Raw genomic sequence first — 23980 nt, 5'->3', positions numbered from 1 at the left:
TTATTTTAGGGGGCTGCTGCTTGCTGCTGACCTCAACTCAGGACACTGTGAGTTGGTAGGGAGAATACGTCAAAGACTTCATCAATTCCACCGACACGGATTCCCATGAGGAAGCAGAGTCTGGGTTCTCTTAGGCAGGCTCTTCTATTTCTGGTGTTGAGGTCACCGAGGTGGTTAAGAAGCTTCTCTGTGCCAGATCACCGAGGCTGGATGAAATTCACCCAGAGCTTCCAAAAGCTCTGAATGTTGTGGGGCTGTCCTGGTCAGCACGTCTCTGCAACATTGTGTCGACATCGGAGACAGTACCTCTGGATCAACAGACTGTGGGAGTGGTTCCTTTTTTTTTTTTAAAGGACGGCCATAGGGCGTGTTCCATCTATAGGGGGATGGCACTCCTCAGCCTCTCTGGTAAGGTCTATTCAGGGGTGGTGGAGAGTAGGCTCCATCAAGAAGTCGAATTTCAGATTCAGGAGGAGCACTGTGGTCTTCGTCCTGGCTGTGGAACAGTGGACTAGCTCTACAGTCTCAGCAGGATCCTCGAGGGTGCATGGGAGTTCGCCCAACAAGTCTGTGTTTTATGGACTTGGAGAAGGCATTCAACCGTGTCCCCTGGGAGTACTGTGGGGGGCTTCTTCGGGAGTAATGGGGTATTGAACCCCCTGATACGGGCTGTTCATTCCCTGTATTACCGGTGTCAGTTTGGTCCGCATTGCCGACAATAAGTTGGATGAGTTTCCAGTGAGAGTTGAACTCCACCAAGGCTGCCCTTTGTCACCAATTTTGTTCCTAACTTTTATGGACAGAATTTACCAGTCAATCTCCCTTCCTACCCTCACCAATGGGCACGAGCTGTGGGTCCTGACCGAAAGAACAAGATCCCGCATACATGCAGCCAAAATGAGCTTCCTCCACTGGGTGTCTGGGCTCCCCTTTAGAAATAGGTTGAGAAGCTCAGTCCTCCGGGAGGGGCTCAGTGTCGACCCGCTTCTCCTCTGTATTGAGAGGAGGCAGATGAGGTAGCTGGGGCATCTGATCTGGTAGAGTGTCCAATTAATGTCGCATGTTTTTGGGATGTGGGAGGAAAACCCATGCAGGCACGGACAGAACATGCAAACTCCACACAGGCAGGTCAGGATTGAACCTGGGAACCTATAAATACTCATTACATCATTCTTGTACCCAGATACACATATATGAAAATTCTTGGCGTGTTGGGGGGAGTCCTACTTTCCATGTTTTCACTTTTTCTGGGGGGTTCTGGTTCCCATTCAATGAAAAATTAGGGATTACTGTAGTTTTATCATTCATAAATAGTGGTAATTTATTTTGAGATTTGTTTTTTGGAGTGCTATGAGTTGCATTTTTTTGTTTGAAAAGTGCTGACGAAGTTTAAATGATTTCTTCTGAAATTATTGCATTTGGTTTTCAGCCTTGGGTTTATTTCCTTTTTGGTTTCAGTTGAGGAATTTCATTTTGGTATTGGTGAATCATGACTGTGAACCTGATTTTTTCAATGCTGAAATCAAGGAAGATTTTTATCTTTGTTGAAACCACAAGAAATCTCATCTGACTTAGTGCATCACTAACTGAATGTGATTTTCCATCCTGAAAAATCAAGACGGACTTTTATCTTTGTCAGAACCACAAGAAATCTTGTCTGAATCGTACATTTAAAAAATGTGGTGGTCAAGGGATTCCCCAATCATGTTATCTAAAAACATGGATTACAATGAGAGAAAATGATTTTTGTCGACCTCTGCTAGCCCCATACTTCATTTGAAATCGGAAGCCAGAATTTCTGACTTAACCACTGAGAAAGTCAGAGATTTATCACTATACCGAGTTAGCTTTCAAACATGGCTACCCCGAGGGTTAGCTGTAAGTGCACACTTCTGGCCCGGTGGCTTCCTGCTAGAAATCTTGTTTTTGCTTATATTTTTGCGACTGTGGAGAACCTTTAAAAGTAATTTTTTGTGGCACAGTGAAAATGACATTTGGATTAGGAATGCACATTCAGAATCTTGTTTTAAATAGGCTTCACATGATCAAGATTTTGGTGCTGATCAGCAAGTTTAAAGAAGCAAACTATCATCGACCTGATCACCAAACAATCACCGATCTGATCACAAGATTGAGCAATCTGTCAATTTAGTAATGGAGGAACTTTACAGCAGGATTTGACTGAATGCTGGCATCTCCCTGTTAAACCGATAAGTGCAAGCACTCGCTTGCTAGACTCCGTAACGTTTTGTTGCCTGCTCGTGAGTGGTATCGTATTGAAAATATGTGAACATACCTCAAGCAGTCCATGAATGAACGTCCTCTTCCGAGCACTGGTGACCACCATTGCAAATTTTCCCCCATTTTGTTCTTGCAATACACGTGACTTGATTCATTGTTGTCATCTCTATGGTAGCGAGTATATCGAGTCCCATTTGAGTTGACAAGATAAAGCCTGGCGATCGTAAAAAAGATGGATGTGGTGGCATTGGAGTACCATATACAGTACAACCTCTGTTCTCAACCACGATCTGTTCCAGAAGGCAGTTCGATAAGTGATTTTTTTTTCGAAATCCGAATCAACATTTCCCATTACAATTAATGTAAAAGAAATAATGTGTTCCAAGCTTAAAATAATAGCCATTTTAAAGCAAATTTTTAGGTTTTCCTGATAATAAACTGCATAGTAGAAATACATTTATAGTTTACTTTATATAATGAAATAATTTAAGAAATATAATTGATTTTTGCTTAAAATGTATGCGTTAGTAATAGAGCAGGCTAAGCTGGGAGTGCATTGCCATATCTGGAGCGACTCGGCCCCCATCCTTGTAAACTCTTTATTAACAAAAGTGCAGAATAACTTTAAACAAGCAAATAATGAGGGGAAAAAAACTTTTTCTTATTTATACAAAAAGTAACATACAAAAACATTAATTCGTAACTCAAATTAATTAAATCTTTGAATCAAAATAGAAATGCTCATGGAACAGACCATTATTAAACTTCACAAGAAAAAAGCAATGCAACGCTATCAACTCCCGGAAGTTTTTTTCTTTTCCCAAAGAACTTATCTCATGCCACTTGTTTCTGCTGTCTTTTAAGCACTTTTCTGAATGGCTCATCACAACATCATTAAAATTTTGCAGTGCTCTGCAACATTCGGCTTTATTGGGGTGATGAAGTTCTACCAAATTATGGATTTCGTTCTATTTGGCACAGATAGCTTTGACATCAGCACTTGAGACATCCTTCTTGCCTTCTGCCTCATCAGACGAAATCTCTTCTTCCAACGTCTTCTGCTCCTCCTGCAGGTGCAGGAGGTCTTCGGTGGTGAGCTTGACACGATGTTCCTCCAGCAGGTCCTCAAGATCATTGCTGTCCATCTCCAAACTGAGATTGTGGCCCATTGTCATGATTTCATCGATGAGTTGACTATCCTCTGAGAGAGGCTGCGTTATACACAATAACAAAGTGCGTCTTGGGTCAGCTGGTTGGGCCGTGCCCGTTATGTTATTTCCGGCTTTTTTTCGGGGGCATCCGAGTTCTGGATTTTCGCTCTAAATCAGAAGAAAAAACATCTCTATTTTTCATCGAACAAATCAGACTTCGAAGTCTGGGCCATCCGAGAACCGAGTATTCACCGTACATTGAAATAAATTTTCTTGCAGCTATAATGGACAGGTCATGAATGCCACACAGCAACCCTACTCGTCTTGCTCTGTTTATCTGCCTTGTGGAGTCAGTCTGGGTAGACAAAAGACATTTAAATGGAAGTGTGGAAAGATCATCAAAGCTGAGACAGAAATTTGGTTTCTTACCAGAATGCCTAATCAATTTATCGACAGAAACCTCTGGATCTTTTCACTGAGGCAATCAAGATGAATCCCTGTATTGCCATCATGTACACAAAGAGGTCAAGCGTTTACATTCAGATGCAGAAACCCATTGCAGCCATAACTTCCACCACCAGCCAACCTGGAGAACCTCATTAAAGAAGATGTCTCCTTCCTGCTCTGTACCACAACATCTCCCCACTCTGGACTGGACAAGGGATTGGGTGTTAGCGCCACCTCAAGGTGGCTGGGAGCCACCGCAGCTCGGGATTAACAAACTATAATTTTCACAGGACTTGAATGTCATGTTTTAAGAAATTCACATGAACCCCACTAGTGAGTGTATTTCTCCAAACTTGAATGTCTGGTGTCAAATCTGTTGTCAATTGAACCAGATGAAATGTGTTACCCCACAACACAATTACCAAATTGGAAATTCATAGATTTGAAACATTTGTTACAGGGATTAAAAAGAGCGTGTGACATGGCAAAGGGGACAATGATCTCGTTTTCTTAAATCCAATCATGAATATTTTGTTTAACTGGGTTTAAACCACAAAATAATCCTAAAATGAAAACTAGCATTCAGAGGTGGTCCAGCTTTTGGTCCCGAAGGTGGTAGGAAAGGATGGAGGTGGAGTTGAGGTGGTTAACCCCCTCTTTTTTTTCTGTCTGGCTCAACTCTTGTCTTGTGTGACCAACTTGCAGAAGACTGGCCCAGCCGGACGCCCCAAGCTACCTTTTTTGGGGGCCTGAGACACGTCCTATGGGAATGGATGCGGACACCACGCGTCCCATCTGAAGCCCTTTTGAGCAGAGAGCAACCGGGCTTCGACCATAATGCCTGAGAACGTTTTGTGTTCCTTTTTTCTTTTTAATCCTCCTTTCTGATAAATCCACGTGTTCCCTGTACTGACCAGGCTGGCCGAACACCCGGAAGCATGACCTTTTTGCCTCAATCTTGTTCAAGACATGTAAATCCAACAATGGGGTATCCTAAAAGTATAGATTATTGCATATTTGGGTTTAAATTAACAAGAACATGAATCCCCAGCTATATGCATTCTCACTACACACACATTCCACTCTCATCACAAGTCAGTTTCCTGTGCCATTGTTCATATCTCCTTTGTTTGTTTTGTTTTCCTGCATTATTTCCCTTTTGTAAATTCACCATGTTCGATCTCATTAAATTTTCTTTAGAAAATAACGACCTGTGTTTTTGTTTTGTGTGTTTGGGTTTGAGGAAGGAAATCTCTGGCTGTCAAGAACTCATATCAAAATTTCAGAAGGTGTTCCAATCTTCAGATTTAAAAACTGATTTTTGCAAAATTCTATCCACGTAAATGTGATATGGTGCCCCTTTACTAGTTTAATTTTTAACGCTCTTATTTAAAATTTCGGTAAACCGGAAGTAATCCAGGCATCGCTTACAGCTCATTATTTTCTCTAAAATTAATTACATTTGAAAAAAAAAGTAGTTTCTTCTAATCTGATTCTGATTCTGATGCAGGGTGGCAATGCAGAGTAAATGTCTTGCGTAGCCAATCACTTACAGTGTTAATGGGATCTGTGAATCATTATTGAAAGCCAATCAATCAGAATCTGAATAAGAACCAGCTTCATTGGCCAAGTGTGTAAAAACAACAAGGATTTTTTTCTCTGGCAGTCGGTGCTGCCCTGGTACACCATTCAGAACAAAGAACAACAAATCAACAAAAACAAAGAACAAGACCTTTCTGTTTATAGGAACTATTCATGATAGGATTCGTGCAAGATATAAAATCTTCTTCATTTAGAATAGGTAAGAGATAAGTGTGTTAACGTCCCACATTGTGTTAAACTTGTACAGAGTCCCTTTACCTGTTCCGGTTCCTGTTATAGACCAGAGCAATGACAATTGCACAAAGGGAGCAGTTTAAAGTGATGAATCGTGCGATAGTCTACAAAATATTTTACCAATACTAACACTGATTGGACCAGCAGAATGTGAGTGAGTCCTAACAATGGCACAAGGCAGAAAATAGTAGCTGTACTGATCAATAATTTACTGACATAATTGCCAAAAATAAATTTCAAATGCCTGCTTGTTTTGACTTTCATTGATCTGTACCGCTTTCCTGACGGAAGGAGCTGGAAGAGCTGGCGGCCAGGATATGGAGGATCCGAAAGGATGTGTGTGTGGAAGCCTCAATAGAGTGTAGCGTTCAGCACTTTTCATTGTCCATTGCAGTCAGAGTTTGTCCTTTTTTTGTGGCGGCCCCAAACCAGACTGTGATGGAGGTGTACAGTACTGATTGGATGACCGCTGTGTAGAACTGTCTCTGCAGCTCTTGTGACAGGCCATGTTTCCTCAGAAGGCGCAAGAAGTACATCCTTTGCTGTGGCTATTTTGAGGATGTAGTTGATGTTCATCTCTCACTTCAGGTCCTTTGAGACTGTAATTCCCAAGAACTTGAATGTCTCGATGGTTAACGCAAGAAAGTTGGACAGCGTGAGGGGCAGCTGGAGTGAAGGATGCCTCCTTTTTTTAAACAATATATTGATTAGATTTTTCATATATTCTTTTAAAAAACAACACAATAACAGTCAAACAAAAAGAAAAAATAAACAGAATGCACAGACCTAATAGTGTTAAAAAAAGCACACAAATCACAAATAATTCACATTTTTTTCAAAAACTCAAATTCCTGAGCTCTTCCTTTCGTAATTTACGTGAGTCTTTCCAGTGCAACAACACAAGATGCCATTTCCAACATCCATCCTTTTATTGCGGAATGGCCACTTTTTTCCAAAATAATGCAATTGTTCTCCTGGCCTACAGGAGACCAATGTCTATAAGCGTGGCCTTCTTTTTATCAACAGCAAAATCCTTGGGATATATACCCAAGATACACAGTGTTGCGCAATGATGACCCTGAATTCCAACTATCATAGAAATTGTCTGAACAATAGATTTCCAATAATCTTTGACTTTCCAACAATCCCATAAACAATGATATAAAGTACCCTTGTCATAAGACCACTTACTACATGTGTCTGGAATGTCAGGAGTCCACTGATGAAGTTTAACAGGAGTCACATAAGTCCTCATCAGCCATTTGTGTTGTAATAGCCTCATTCTAGTATTTATTGTTTGTTTTTGTGCTTTAAAGCATGCATGTTCCCAATCAATTACTTCAGTATTTTCTTGATCTAGTTTTCATGCCTCCAATTAATTTTTACTTGATTGTCAAGTTCACCAATCAGACATTCATTAAACGGGACAAAAAAGGAAGCAAAGACACAGTTCAAGTCTCGGGAGGAGAGAGGAGAGGAACTGTCTCGTACAATTCACCACTGCACTCTCTGATTATCCTCTCCTCAGCACTTCTATTTATTTAGTTTTAAGACGCCCCTTATTTACATGGATGTTACAAAAAGGAGACGACAAGCAAAACAGTTTGAAACCACGGTGTACATGTTTGTTCATGTGCGTGTGCATGTGTGGAAGATTGCTGAATAAATGTGTGGTCATCATTTCTTTAACAGGCAGCAGTTCTAACAGTTCTGATGATTAGATGTTTTTGTTCTTGCTATCTCCTGCTAGGAGGCTGCCACGTTATCGAGAGCAGAGCAAAGCATTTCTTTATTGAAAGCAGATGTATGATAATTATGATCACAATTATTCCTACATTGATTCTGTATCATGTGAGACTAGAGATTTATAGACATATATCTGCTTACATCCATGCAAACCTGACTGGACAATATCTTCTAAACTGAACAAAGGGGGTTCATACATTATGTTTTTGATTTGTGCCGACAAAGTGTTTTAACTGCAGATATTTGATAAAATGCTGATTGGGAATCGAAAATTTTTTACATATTTGAATGAATGTAAATATTTCACCATTTACATAAAGGTCACCTATTGATTTTATACCATTATTTGCCCATAATTTAAAACCCCCATCTGCTCTTCCAGCTTTAAAAGTCACATTAAATCTCCATTAGATGTCTTTATGCTATTAATTGCCTGTTCTGTTTGTAATTTCCTAATCCTCCAAGACAAAAGTTTACCTACTTTTTCACCTTGATCGTAATAACGCTGCTTAACCCATAATAAACTTTTTGCCGCTTTATCTGTAGATAATTTCTTATATTTCTTAAAAATAGCAATTCTTTATGTTTAAGTGGATCATCTACCTGATCTAAATCATTTTCTAACTCCTTTATTTGCTTCTCTAAATCACACATCTCTGCTTTTTGTTGTTTAGATTTAGAACTTGTATAATTAATAATTTCTCCTCGAATATAAGCTTTGAATGCTTCCCATCTTGTACAGGCTCCTGTTTGATCTGTATTTAAAAAAAATAAATCAATTTAACTTTTTATGAAGGAAACAATGTTCTCATTCTGCAGCCATATAGATTTAAATTGCCAATTGCAGGGGCAGTGACAAAGTTTGTCTATTTGAATATTCATAAATATTGGTGTATAGTCGCTAATCACTATACTGTCATACCAGCATTTTTTGTCCTTTGACAGAAAGTTTTGAGAGACAAAAAAGTAATCAATGTGCGATCGAGATTTCTGGGAGCCTGAATAACATGAAAAATTCATTTTAGAAGGATTAAAATATCTCCAAATTTCAACTAAATTTAAATCAACACTATATTGTTTTAAAATTTTCCTAGTTTTCGCTTTACTTGGATCTAAACCTGTAGTACGATCCAACACAGGATTTAATGTGCAATTAAAGTCACCACCAATTATAACTGACCCATGTAAAGCAGAAATTGTGAGAAAAAGGTCTTAAAAAAATTTAGGATTGCCCTCATTTGGACCATATACACATACCAAATCTAATGCGAGAGAGAAAATAGTACCCTGGACTATCACATTCCGCCCTGCTGGATCCTGAATTCTATTAGTAATTTGTAATGGTATAGTTTTGTGAATAACAATTAAAACACCCCTTGCATAATTATTGTATGATGCATATAGTACATTTCCAGGCGACCTATTTCTAACCTTTTTGATTTCTGAATTAGTCCAATGACTCTCCTGAAGGAGCACTGTTTTAGCGTTCAATAATTTAATTCTATTAATAACCTGTTTCAATTTATTAAGATTTTTAAGACCCCTGACATTCCAACTTGTAATCTTTAAATTACTTTTATGACTTGTACTTTCCATAAGCATACAAAATACAATATTATCAAAACAGTGACTTGGATTAACATAATGTCTGTGCAACTTAAATTTAACAACACAACATGAGCCTTTATAAACAAAAATCTCGTTTTCTTCCTGGGTAATGTTGAGCTGCCTCGCGGTGCGTAGAACAAATTCTCTGTCTTGAAACTTCAGAAATCGAATGACCGCAGCTCGACTTTGCCCTCGTTTTGGCTGCGCCAGAGTCCGGCGTACACACTCAAGAGTGAAGCTCCTGTCACTGCCAAGTTCCAACCATGTTGGTAACTCGTGCTCCACAAACTCCAACAAGGACCGATTCATTTCAGAATTTTCACATAGGCCAAACAGACAAAGGTTTTTGCGGCGCCCCCGGTTCTCTAAATCATCTGCTTTGGTTTCCAAAAGAGCGATACATTTAGCAGCAGTAGCTAGCTCCACTTTAGCCAACTCCAAATCATCTTCCAGGGATGATATATGCTCCTCGGCTTCAGTTACACGCGTTGTGTTGGAGGCTACATTGTTCCTGACCTCAACCATGCTTTGCTCCAAAGCCTTGATAGTTGTTCATGTCTTTCAAATGGCAGTTTGTGGTGTCCAACTTGCAAACAAAATCCGAGCGTACAGCTTTTAGCTCCGTTAGCACAGCCGCCATGTCTGCCACGCTTTCACAGGCCTCCTCGTGCTCTTCTCCGTGCTGCTGATTAGATTTTGGCTTTTGCGTGCCACGAGTCCGGCAAGAGCTTTTACCACTGGTCGTTGATGTGGTCTCAGACATTTTTCAAAGTCACTCTTACACTTTTATTTGGGTAGTTAAATGTTTTTATGCGGAGTTGAGCAGAGCCTCAATATTATGCTGCCATCTTGTTTCGCTGCTCGACCGATGCCTCCTTAAGTCCACAATTATCTCTGCAGTCTTTAGTGTTCGATGCCAGGTTGCGTTGACCGCACCAAAGCTCCAGTCTCGCCACTTCCTGTTGATACGCAGACTTGTCGCCGTCTTTTATGAGGGTCATGATTGTGGTGTCATCTGTGAAGTTCAGGTCTTTGACCGCCGGTTGCCATGAGGTGTAGTCATTTGTGTAGAGCGAGAAGAGCAGAGGGGAGAGGACGCAACCTTAGGGTGCCCCGGTGCTGACAGTGCACGTGGATGGAGTGGTGTCCCCAAGCCTCACGTACTCTGTCCTACCTGTTAGGAAGTTGTAGATCCACCGGGAGATGGTAGGCGAGATGCTGAGCTGGACAAGTTTGGAGGAGAGGAGTTCGGGGGTGATGGTGTTAAACGCAGAACTGAGGTCAATGAACAGGTTGTCAATGATCTATGATAAGCATAAATTGCGAATCATCGGCCATTACCGATAAAGATGATTAGATGAGTGTAATCTACTGTTAAATTATGTATCTATATTCAATGACTATAGTATTTGACATAATTTCCCATTCAATCCATTCATTTTCTTAGCTGCTTATCCTCACAAGGGTTGCAGGAGTGCTGGAGCCAATCCCAGCTGTCATCGGGCAGGAGGCAGGGTAGATGCTGAACTGGTTGCCAGTCAATTGCAGGGCACATGGAGATAGACAGACAACAGTGGGACTTACAATCACACCTAGGGGCAATTTAGAGTCTCCAGTTAATGCATGTTTTTAGGATGTGGGAGGAAACCAGAGTGCCCAAAGAAAACTCATGCAGGCACAGGGAGAACATGCAAACTCCACACAGGCAAGGCCGATATTTGAACACTGGTCCTTAGAACTGTGAGGCCAACGCTCTACAGCTGCTCCACCATGCAGCCACATTCAATTTAAATTCTGAAATATACGGTATGTGATCCAAAAAATTACTTTGGGAAATTGCTGTAACGTAAATGTTTTTCTCCTCCACACTTTATGTTGACAATGGAGCATTAGCCAGGACGAGGACACATTTTACTGGATCCTTTGTTCTAAAGAACACATGATGCTTCTGGAAATGAGCGAGCATGAGTGCATGCGCCACTCTTGCCAAGCTAGTAATGGTTGAAGACAAGCACATCAAAATAGGTTAAAAAAAGTGCCATCAAAAATACATTCTTTGATAGCCAGTTATTCGTGTCTTTGAGGAGAATGCTCCCTGCATCCCTTCACCATCTCCTTCATTTGCAAGAAAGGCTTTACCATTTGGATGTTTCCGATGTACCTATGCAGGTTGTGGAGAAAAAAAGTTCGCCACTATGATCATTTTGACGACATCAATCAGGGTGCAGACCATCGAAGTGTGCTTTCTCGAATCTTGTTTCCAAAACATCCAACTTTGGCTGTCACTCAAGTGAGGTCATTTCTAATCCTATCCAACCTGCTCACTCCGAGCGAGAACCTCAACATCTTCTACCTCAACCTCCAGTTCTGCTTCTTGTTGTTTCTTCAGTGCCACCGTCTCTAATCTGTATATCATGGCCGGCCTCACCACTGTTTTGTAAACTTTGCCCTGAATCCGAGCAGAGACTCTTCTGTCACATAACACACCAGACACTTTCTGCCAGCTGTTCCAACCTGCTTAGATCCGTTTCTTCACTTCCTTACCACACTCACCATTGCTCTGGATTGTTGACCCTAAAAATTTGAAGTCGTCCACCCTCGCTATCTCTTCTCCCTCCACCTTTCTCATTCACGCACATATATTCCGTTTTACTTTGGCTAATCTTCATTCCTCTCCTTTCCAGTGCATGTCTCCATCTTTCTAATTGTTCCTCTGCATGCTCCCTGCTTTCACTGCGTATCACAATATCATCTGCGAACATCATGGTCCAAGGGCATTCAAGTCTAACCTCATCTGTCAGCCTATCCATTACCACTGCAAACAGGAAGGGGCTCAGAGCTGATCCCTGATGCAGTCCCACCTCCACCTTAAATTCTTCTGTCACACCCAAGGCACACCTCGCTACTGTTCTGCTGTCCCCATACATGTCCTGTACTATTTTAACATATTTCTCTGCCAAACCAGATTTACGCATGCAGTACCACAGTTACTCTCTTTGTACTCTGTCATAGGCTTTCTCTAGATCCACAAAGACAGAATGTAGCTCCTTCTGACCTATGTACTTTTCCACGAGCATCCTCAAGGCAAATAATGCATCTGTGGTACACTTTCTAGGCATGAAACCATACTGTTGCTCGCAGATACTTCTGTCCTGAGTCTAGCCTCCACTATTCTCTCCTATAACTTCATTGTGTGGCTCATCAACTTTATTCCTCTATAATTCTCACAGCTCTGAACATTGTTTTTGTTCTTAAAAATGTGAACTAGAACACTTTTCCTCCATTCTTCAGGCATCATTTCGCCCACTAGTATTCTGTTGAATAAGTTGGTCAAAAACTCCACAGACATCTCTCCAAATTGCTTCCATACCTCCAACTTAACTACTTGATCGAGTTCCTTCCAGAATTTCTCTTTTAACTCTCGGTCACATCCTACCTGTGGGGCATCGCCGCGAACCACATTATACATAACACCCTCAATTTCAAATTTTAGTCTCATCACTAGATCTGATACTCTTTTCACCTCCAAGACATTCTTAGCTAGCTCTTTCTTTAAAATAACCCCTACTCCATTTCTCTTCCCATCTACTCCGTGGTAGAATAATTTAAACCCTGCTCCTAAACTTCTAGCCTTACTACCTTTCCACCTGCTCTCTTGGATGCACAGAATATCAACCTTTCTCCTCATCATCATGTCAACCAACTCCTGAGCTTTTCCTGTCATAGTCCCAACATTCAAAGTCCCTACACTCAGTTGTAGGCTCTGTGCATTCCTCTTTTTCTTCTGACGACTGATCCGGTTTCCTCCTCTTCTTTGTCTTTGACCCATAGTAGCTGAATTTCCACCGACACCCTGCAGGTGAGCAGTGCCGGGGGCGGGCGTTGTTAACCCGGGCCACGACCGATCCGGTATGGGATTCTTTAGATGAACGCTCATATTTCCTTGGCACAGTTTTTACGCCGTATGCCCTTCCTGACGCAACCCTCTGCATTTATCCGGGCTTGGGACTACAGATTGCACTGGTTTGTGCCCCCATAGGGCTGAATTCAAGACTATCAAGACTATTATATATATATTATACTATTTTATTTATATATATATATATTATATATATATATATATATTATATAAGACAATTCAAGATCTCGTGCATCCTCCTCTGTAACACCCACTGTCCTCATGTCCTCCCTTCACAATATCAATCAATCTTTTCTTTGATCTTCCTTTGGCTCTTTTGCCTGGGAAGTCCATCCTCAGCACCCTTCTGCCAATATACTCTCTTTCTCTCGGCTCTAAACATGTCCAAGCCATCAAAGTCTGCTCTCTCTAACCTTGTCTCCAAAACATCCAACTTTGGCTGTCCCTCTAATGAGCTCATTTCTAATCCTATCCAACCTGTTCACACATAGCGAGAACCTCAGCATCTTCATTTCTGCTACCTCCAGTTCTCCTTTCTGTTCTTTCTTCAGAGCCACCGTCTCTAATATGTACATCATGGCTGGCCTCAACACTGTTTTATAAACTTTGCCCTTGATCTTCTCAGAAACTCTTTCGTCACATTGAACACCAGACACCTTCTGCCAACTGTTCCATCCCGCTTGGACCTGTTTCTTCACTTCCTTACCACACTCACCATTGCTTTGTAATTTTGACCCCAAGTATTTGAAGTCATCCACCCTCGCTATCTCTTCTCCCTGTAGCTTCACTCTTCCTCCTCCGCCCCTCTCATTCACGCACATATATTCTGTTCCTCTCCCTTACAGTGCGTACCTTGATCTTTGTAATTGTTCCTCCGCCTGGTCCCTACTTTTACTGCAGATCACAATATAATCTGCGAACATCATGGTCCAAGAGGATTCCAGTTTAACCTCGTCTGTTAACCTATCCATTACTACCGCAGACAGGAGGGGACTGAGCGCGGATCCCTGATGCAGTCCCACCTCCACCTTCAATTCTTCTGACACACTTGGTGGTCAAGCGTTTTGATGGGATGTGCATCACTAATTTTTACATATTTTGAAATCACTGCTGGGAAAAGTAATGTATTTCTTTATCCGTGTTAATGTAACATTTTGCCTTACAATTTAAATCAATATCATTCAGTATGATTTTATTTCCAAGCTTAAATATAATATTAAAATGTTATCCTTTTGAATTCAGTAATCCCTCATTTTTCATGGTTATTTGGGACCAGAACCCCCCGAAAATGTGAACCGCGATGTAGGACTCCCCCTGAAACCGCCAAACGTTAAGCACAAAACCACGAGGGAACAATGTATTGACATTTGGGGAAAAAAATCCATCTGTCCATTTTCCAATCCTGATGTCAAATTTCACTCAGCACAAGGTCCCGGCCTTCACGATCTCTGACTGATTTAAAGACCACCTTAGGTTTCATGGATGTCTTCTTTTACTGTTGCAGGTAATTTTTTTTTCCTCCTCAAATTTCTGGGCGTACAGGTACACCCCTTTTCTTTATTTATTTCGTTTTAGATGAATCATTAAGATATTGATGTGTGCCTAAATTGGTCACACTGTAGAGCCCTGGCATGACTGTATTTAAGAATTTAAAAGGCATTTAAGAGCGTAATATTGTTTATAAGAGGATGGTAGAGCTTAAGAGATATGTGGGGAGGTTCATTCAGCTTTAAAAAGTTTATAAATAATTAAAATAGGGAAAAATAATTTTTAAAGATATATTTCCCCTATTTTGAGCGCAGTTTGGAACATACCCTCTGTGATAAAACGTTACTGGATTCACAATTTCTGAAAATCCAAGATAATTTTCTTTTCACTTCACAATTTAGTACCACTTTTGTTGGTCAATCACATGAAATCTCAGCAAAATACATACAAATTTGTGATTGTGAGATGAAAATGTGATCTAGTTCAAAGAGAGAATGAGTAGTTTTTCGACAGAGTGTATTTTTGAGTGAAAGCGGCAAGAATGTAACATGACTTTGTAATCTACTCTCAGGTGTTCGTCAGGCCCTTTGGTTAACCAAGAGCAAGGCAGTCTCTGGTTTGCCACCTCATCTTCTATCTTTGGCGAAGAATCCTGCCAATAAAATACCAAATCAGGAAAACTGTGTCCAGAAAGCCATCAAACATGCCCACTTCTGGGACACAACTCAGGAGCGACCAGTAAAATATAGGTACAGGTATTTTTGTCATTGTATACATTGGTATTTGTAGAACAACCTCACTGTAGAAATGGTTGTTGATTACATAATTTAGCATTTGCTTTGTACATATTACTATAGCTTTTTACATTTTTCATTATTTTGAGCTATGAACCTTCATTTAATTAATCAAATGTTTGTTGCATGATCACAAGTTGTTCTTCAAAGATGTTAACTCACTCAGTACCAGCTATTTTCACTGTGGCCAACTCTGCATACAGTACCACAGTTCCTCTCTGTGTATTCTGGAATTGGCGTTCTCTGGATTCTTAATGACGGAATGGAGTACCTTCTGAAATTCTCTGTACTTTTCTGTCAATATCCTCACGGCAAATAATGCATTGCAATACTCTTTTTAGGCATGTCGCAATAATGTTGCTCACAAATACTGCCTTCTTTCCTGAATCCTGCCTCCACTACTCTGAGCTTTTTGGTTTATGAACTTTATGCCTTGATAGTTCCCACAGCTCGTTTGTTGTTGTTGTTTGTTTGTTTGTTTGTCGCTTGTTCTTAATAGTAGGCACCACCACAACTTTCCTATTTTCCTCAGGCATCTTCTCACCTGCTAGAATTCTGTTGAACAAACTGGTCAAACACCTCTCCGAGATGCTTCATTTTTTTTGTCCTGTTCGGCTGTTAGGTTAAGTACAATGGAAGATCTGTATCCCTTTTATGCTGGAACAGTTTTACTGTACCAGATTGGAGTTTTTAAGATTCTGTTGTGGTTTCTTAGTGTTATAATAATATAAAGTTTATTGCGAAAAAGAGTCCAAGTCGAACAGAACAAAGTTTGAGGGAAGGAAGAAACAAAGACGAAGCACTAATTGTCAATGGTAAAAAAAGTTTGAGGCGAGAGAGAAACAAAGACTTGAAGAATTGGAAACAGGGTGAAAAAAGTACATTATTACACATCGACAACAATAAAACATTAAATATGGGTGTTGTATGGGGATAACCTGCAAACACCTTGCAGTGGATGGACAGAACAAGATAGTATAGGACAATGGAGAAAAAGCATGGAGGCCAAGGAGTCGTGAATCCAGCTGTACAACTTAAAGGGGAAATCCAGTGCTTTGCATGAACAGTATCCAATAGGTCATGTAATATGTATCCTATTTTGACAATGTGATGTTAAATCCCTCCTCATTTAAGTGTTTTGAGAAGATTTTTGACAATTAGGAATTTTCAGCTGCCGTTTTCGGGTCACATAACCTATGTGCGCGGATGTGACGTGCCGTGCCTCGACAAAGGCTCGATTACATGGGACACCATTTATGCCTAGCTCTGATTTCTCTGATTTATCCTCATCTGATGAATAAACAGCACTATCGGTTGATCGGAAAGACTGAGAAATACTTCCATACAGATTTGAACCTGTGGCCGTAATTAATGTTGAATAGTTGGATGATTCTTTGGGTTGAAGGACTCGGAGTCTGACTACTCTGAGGCCAACGCACGACATTAGTGCATAAACAAAGGCCCCCGGGAGCTCCAGGCTGGCAACCGCGGATGGTTCTTCGGACGGGAATGACGCGGAATTTGACGAGCGAGCTCCGGCGTCCGGCTTCCAGGTGGCGGAGACCGTTAGTCCCAGATGCCAGAGCTAGGCTCAAGGCCTACGCGCGACATAAGTGTGTAAACAAAGGCTCCCAGGAGCTCCGGGCCAGCAGCCGTGGATGGTACTTTGGACGGGAATTATGTGAAGTCTGACAAGCGAGCCAGTGCATTCCTCCATCTTCTTAATTGTCTCTCCACCTCCTCCCTTCTTTCACTGCAGATCACAATGTCATCTGCCAATATCATGGTCCAAGGGATTCCAATCTAACCTCATCTGTCACCTTATCCATTTCCACAGCAAACAGGAAGGGGCTCAGAGCTGATCCCTGATACAGTCCCACCTCCATCTTAAATTCTTACGACACACCTACTGCACATCTCACCACTGTTCTGGTGCCCTCATGCATGTTCTGTACTATTCTAACATATTTCTCCGCCACACCAGGCTTACGCATGCAGTACCACAGTTCCTCTCTTGGTACTCTGTCATAGGCTGTCTCTAGAGCCACAAAGTCACAGTGCAGCTCCTTCTGACCTCTGTACTTTTCCACTGGCATCCTCAAAGCAAATAATGCATCTGTGGTACTCTTTTTAGGCATGAAACCATACTGTTGCTAACAGATAGAAATAATTTTGGACTACAGGATGCATATTTCACCACAGCTGCCCCTGATGCTGTCCAATTGTCTTGTGTCAACTGTCGAGACTTTCAAGTTCTTGGGAATTACAGTCTCAGAGGACCTGAGGTGGGAGATGAACATAAACTCCATCTCAAAGAAGCCTAGCCAAAGATGTACGTCTAGCGGCTTCTGAGGAACGGCGCGTCCCAAGAGCTGCTGAGACAGTTTTACACAGCGGTCATCCATTCAGTACTGCGTACCTCCATCACAGAGTGCTTTGGGGCCGCCACAAACAAGGACAAACTAGGACTGCAATGGACAATAAAACCGCTGAACGGATTGTCGGCACCACGTGAACTAGGTCCATAACAGGCATGATCCTTTTGGATCCTCCACATCTTAGCCACCAGCTCTCCCAGCTCCTTCCGTCGTGAAAGCGGTACCGATCAATGCAAGTCAAACCTAGCAGGCATTCAAGCCATTTTTTCCCTCTGGCAATTATGTCATTAAATTCTTGATCAGTGAACCTACTATTTTCTGCCTTGTACCATTGTACTCACTCACATTCTGCTGGTCCAATCATTATTAGTATTAGTAATATATTTGATAGACTATCGCACAATTCTTCACTTTAAACTGCCCTCTTTGCACAATTATCATAGCACTGGTCGATAACTGCAATCGCGAACGGGTAAAGGCACTCTGTACAAGCTTAACACAATGTGGGATGTTGACACACGTATCTCTTAACTGTTCTAAATTAAGATTTCACATCTTGCATGACTCTGATAAGGTATAGTTCCTATTCACAGAAATGTCTCTTGTTTTTTCTTCTTGTTGCTTTGTTGTTCTTTGTTCTAAATGTCACATCAGGGCAGCACCGACTGTCGGAAAAAAAATCCTTGTGTGTTTTGACACTTGTCCAATAAAGCTGATTCTCTGTCCTGAGCCTCCACTACTCTTTCCCATAACTCCATTGTGTGGCTCATCAACTTTATTCCGGTATAGTTCCCACAGCTCTGAACATCCCCTTTGTTCTTAAAAATGGGAACTAGAACACTTTTCCTCCATTTTTCGAGCATCTTCTCGCCCGCTAGCAAAAACTCCACAGCCACCTCTCCAAATTGCTTCCATATCTCCACATGACCAACTGCCTTTCCATTTTTCATCCTCTTTACTGCTTTCCGAACTCGCTCTTCCTAATCATTGCCACTTCCTGGTCCTTCACACCTCTTCTACTCTTTCTTCTCTCTCATTTTCTTCAATCAACTTCTCAAAGTATTCTTTCCATGCATTAAGCACACTACTAGCACCTGTCAACACATTTCCATCTCCATCCTAAATCACCCTTACCTGCTGCGCATCCTTCCCATTTCTATCCCTCTGTCTGGCCAACCTGTAGAGATCCTTTTTGTCCTTCTTTTGTGTCCAACTTGGTGTACATGCCGTCATACGCCTCTTGTTTAGACTTCGCCACCTCTACCTATGCCCTAAGTCACATCTCAAGGTATTCCTTTCGCCTGTCCTCAGTCCTCTGTGTCCCACTTGTTCTTCGCTAACCTCTTTCCTTGTTTGACTTCCTCTCCTGCCTGTTTCACTCATCGCTTTGGGTGTAGTAGTCCAGTCTTCCGAGAGCTCTTCCTGTCCATCTCTTCCGAAAGGCCGCACAACATAATTCCACCACACGGTTCCCTGCTCTATCTTTGTCTTCTTAATCTTCCTACCCACGACAAGAGACATCCTACACACTACCACCCTATGCTGTCAAGATACACTCTCCCCTACCACTACTTTACAGTCAGTAAAATCCTTCAGATTACATCATCTGCTCAAAATCTAATCCACCCACGGGCATCTACCTCCGTTTTGGTAGCTCGTCCTAGGTTCCTACCTCTTCTGGGGGAAAAAAGTGTTCACGACTGTCATTTCCATCCTTTTTGCAAAGTCCACCATGATCTGTCCCTCAAAGTTCCTTTCCTGGATGCTGTACTTTACAATCACTTTTTCATCGCCCCGGTTTCCTTCAACAACATGTCCATTATAATCTGAACCAATCACAACCCTCTCTCTGTCTGGGATGCTCAGAACTACATCTGTCTAGTTCCTTCCAGAATTTCTCTTTCAACTGTAGGTTACATCCTACCTGTGGGGCAGAGCTACTCATCACATTACACAACACCCTCACTTTCAAATTTCAGCCTCATCATTCGATCTGATACCCTTTTCACCTCCAAGAGATTCTTATCCAGCTCTTCTTTTGAAATAACCCGTATTCCAGCTCTCTTTCCATCTACTCCATGGTAAAATAATTTAAACCCAGCTTCTAAACTTCTTGCCCAGGGGTCGTCAACCCGCGGCTCCGGAGCCGCATGCACCTCTATAGCGCCGACCTAGTGGCTCCCAAGAGCTTTTACAAAAATGTATGAAAATGGAAAAAGATGGGGGAGAAAAATATATTTTTTCTTTCAGCGTGATTTATGTAGAAGGACAGACATGACTCAAACATTCTTAACGTTTTCTCATGCTGTAAAAATGTATCGAATGAGTATTAAGTGTCAACATTTCTGTCAACGAAGATTGCGTCATAGCCTGCAACACCTGCTTCTTTGAGCTGGCGAGTGCCTGTCTTACCATTCGCCGAAAACTAAAGAAGATAATGCACAGAAATCAAACTATTTTAATTTTATATACTTTACCGATACCTTTTTTTTTATATTTACCTGTATTTTTATAATTGGAGGCTGCGTTTTATTACGATGGGGAGTTCTGAAATTACAGGTGGCGTGTTCCATTATCTTTATCTTTTGAATCCTCAAAGTAATAATGACATAAAAAAAATCTTTCTATAATTTTACCAGTGCAGCAAAACATAATGCATCAAAAATCAAAGTTAAACTTAAAACATCATCGGTCAGCAGAGTTGTCACTTGGCACGGCATTCTTTCCAGGAAGCGCATTGAATCTTGACTGTTCATTGTGTCATTTAGATAGTGAAACATGTAGGAGTGTTTTGCCTTCACCGTAAAGCTTATATAGGGGTTTTATTTTTTTGCGGCTCCAAACAGGTTTGTGTTTTTTATTTTCTGTCCAACATGGCTCTTTCGACATTTTGGGTTGCCGACCCCTGTTGTAGTCTTACTACCTTTCCAACACCTCTTTTGGATGCACAAAATATCAATCTTTCTCCTAATCATCATGTCAACGTACTCCTGAGCTTTTTCTGTCATAGTCCCAACATTGAAAGTCCCTATACTCAGTTGTAGGCTTTGTGCATTCCTCTTCTTTTTCTGCCGACGAATGCTTTCCTCCTCTTCTTTGTTTTTGACCCACAGGAGCTGAATTTCCACACGCAGGTTAACGGTGCGGGGACAGGCGTTGTTAACCCTAACCATGACCGATCCGGTATATCAGGGGTTGGGAACCTATGGCGTGCGAGCCATATCTGGCTCTTTTGATTTGAAGAAAATAAGGATTTGAACACCCTGCTATATTGCATGTTCTCCCACTTAGAAATCATGGAGAGATATGGAATTTTCATTGTAGTTGCATGTTCAGGTGCATGTGCATGAGAGAGATAATCTTCTTTTCCTTTTGGGTTGTCCCGTTAGGGTTCGCCACAGTGTCTCATCTTTTGCCATCTTAGCCTATCTTCTGCATCTTCCTCTCTAACCCCAACTGCCCTCATGTCTTCCCTCACCACATCTATAAACCTTCTCTTTGGTCTTCCTCTCGCTCTTTTGCCTGGGAGGTCCATCCTCGGCACCCTTACACCAATATATTCACTCTCTCGCCTCTGAACATGTCCAAACCATCGAAGTCTGATCTCTCGAACCTTGTCAGCAAAACATCCAACTTTGGCTGTCCCTCTAATGAGCTCATTTCTCATCCTATCCAACCTGCTCACTCCGAACGAGAACCTCAACATCTTCATTTCTGCCACCTCCAGTTCTGCTTCCTGTTGTTTCTTGAGTGCCACCGTCTCTAATCCGTACATTATGGCCAGCCTCACCACTGTTTTGTAAACTTTGCCCTTCATCCTAGCAGAGACTCTTCTGTCACATAACAAACCAGACACCTTTCGGAAGCTGTTCCAACCTGCTTGGATCCGTTTCTTCACTTCCTTACCACACTCACCATTGCTCTGGATTGTTGACCCTAAATATTTGAAGTTGTCCACCCTCGCGACCTCTTGTCCCTGGAGCCTCACTCTTCCCCCTCCACCTTTCTCATTCACGCACAATTATAATCTGTTTACTTAGGCTAATCTTCATTCCTCTCCTTTCCAGTGCATCTCTCCATCTTTCAAATTGTTCATCTGCATGCGCCCTGCTTTCATTGCATATCACAATATCATCTGCAAACATCATGGTCCAAGGGGATTCCAATCTAACCTCATCTGTCAGCCTACCCATTACCACTGCAAACAGGAAGGGGCTCATAGCTGATCCCTGATGCAGTCCCACCTCCACCTTAAATTCTTGTGTCACACCTAAGGCACACCTCACCATTGTTCTGCTGCCATCATACATGTCCTGTACTATTTTAACATACTTCTCTGCCACACTAGACTTACGCATGCAGTACCACAGTTACTCTCTTGATACTCTGTCATAGGCTTTCTCTAGATCCACAAAGACAGAATGTAGCTCCTTCTGACCTTCTCTGTACTTTTCCACTAGCATCCAAGGCACATAATGCATCTGTGGTACTCTTTCTAGGCATAAAACCATACTGTTGCTCGCAGATACTTACTTCTGTCCTGAGTCTAGCCTCCACGACTCTTTCCCATAACTTCATTGTGTCAACTGTATTCATCTATAGTTCCCACAGCACTGAACATCCCCTTTGTTATTAAAAATGGGAACTAGAACACTTTTCCTCCATTCTTCAGACATTATTCTTCAGGTAGTATTCTGTTGAATAAGTAGTAAATGGTATTCTTTCCATCTATTTTGTACACTACTGGCACCAGTCAACACATTTCCATCTCTATCCTTAATAACCCTTACCTGCTGCATGAGGCCCCGTAGCTCAGTGTTTAGAGCACTGGTTTGGTAAACCAGGGGTTGTGGGTTCGTATCCCACTGGGGCCTCCACTCCCCTGAGAAGGGTTGCGTCAGGAAGGGCATCCGGCGTAAAAATTGTGCCAAACATTTATATGCGTTCATCTGAGATGACACGCTGTGGCAACCCCGAAAGGGACAAGCCGAAAGAAACACACACCTGCTGCACATCCTTCCCATCTGTATCCCTCTGACTGGCCACCTGTAGAGATCCTTTTCTCCTTCTTTCGTGTCCAACCTGGTGTTCATGTCTTCATATGCCTCTTGTTTAGCCTTTGCCATCTCTACCTTTGCCCAACGTCGCATCTCGATGTACTCCTTTCGCCTCTCCTCAGCCCTCTCAGTATCCCACTTCTTCTTCGCTAATTTCTTTCCTTGTATGACTCCCTGTATTTTGGGGTTCCACCACCAAGTCTCCTTCTCCCCTTTCCTACCAGATGACACACCAAGTACTCTCCTGCCTGTCTCTCTGATCACCTTGGCTGTCGTTGTCCAGTCTGCCGGGAGCTTCTGCTGTCCATCGACAGCCTGTGTCACCTCTTTCCAAAAGGCCGGACAACATTCTTCCTTTCTCAGCTTCCATCACATGGTTCTCTGCTCTACCTTTGTCTTCTTAATCTTCCTACCCACCACCAGAGTCATCCTACACACCACCATCCCATGCTGTCGAGCTACACTCTCCCCTACCACTACTTTATAGTCAGTTATCTCCTTCAGATTACATCGTCTGCACAAAATATAATCCACCTGCGTGCTTCTACCTCCGCTCTTGTAGGTCACTATATGTTCCTCCCTCTTCTGGAAATAAGTGTTCACTCCAGCCACCTCCATCCTTTTTGCAAAGTCCACCACCATCTGTACCTCAAAGTTCCATTCCTGGATGCCATACTTACCCATCACTTCTTCATCGCCCCCGTTTCCTTTACCAATATGTCCATTACAATCTGCACCAATCACAACTCTCTCGCTGTCTGGGATGCTCAGAACTACTTGATTGAGTTCCTTCCAGAATTTCTCCTTTAACGCTCGGTCACATCCTACCTGTGGGGCATAGGCGCTAACCACATTATAAATAACACCCTCAATTTCCAATTTAAGTCTCATCACTCGATCTGATACTCTTTACAACCTCCAAGACTTTCTTCGCCAGCTATTCCTTTAAAATAACCCCTACTCCATTTCTCTTCCCATCTACTCCGTGGTAGAATAATTTAAACCCTGCTCCTAAACTTCTAGCCTTGCTACCTTTCCACCTGCTCTCTTGGATGCACAGAATATCAACCTTTCTCCTAATCATCATGTCAACCAACTCCTGAGCTTTCCTGTCATAGTCCCAACATTCAAAGTCCCTACACTCAGTTGTAGGCTCTGTGCATTCCTCTTTTTCTTCTGACGATGATCCGGTTTCCTCCTCTTCTTTGTCTTCGACCCACAGTAGCTGAATTTCCACCGACGCCCTGCAAATTAGCAGTGCCGGCGGCGGGCGTTGTTAACCCGGCCCACGACCGATCCGGTATGGGATTCTTTA

The 23980-nt window shown here is 42.0% G+C and overlaps 1 protein-coding gene across 3 annotated transcripts in view; it reads left to right on the top strand.

Annotated features, from left to right (window-relative positions):
* The window catches only part of mrpl37 (mitochondrial ribosomal protein L37), a 65916-nt gene that overhangs the window by 4616 nt on the left and 37320 nt on the right, over window positions 1-23980 (top strand). For all 3 annotated transcript variants that reach the window (XM_061838776.1, XM_061838775.1, XM_061838777.1), the window contains exon 2: window positions 15008-15185. In XM_061838776.1, the coding sequence (XP_061694760.1) occupies window positions 15008-15185 (178 nt within the window). The remainder of the gene's footprint in view (window positions 1-15007; window positions 15186-23980) is intronic.

This window comes from Syngnathoides biaculeatus, chromosome 13 (assembly GCF_019802595.1).
Source record: "Syngnathoides biaculeatus isolate LvHL_M chromosome 13, ASM1980259v1, whole genome shotgun sequence".
Lineage (NCBI taxonomy): Eukaryota > Metazoa > Chordata > Actinopteri > Syngnathiformes > Syngnathidae > Syngnathoides > Syngnathoides biaculeatus.
Note: the sequence above shows the minus strand (reverse complement) of the source record. Positions and strands in the feature narration are given on the sequence as shown.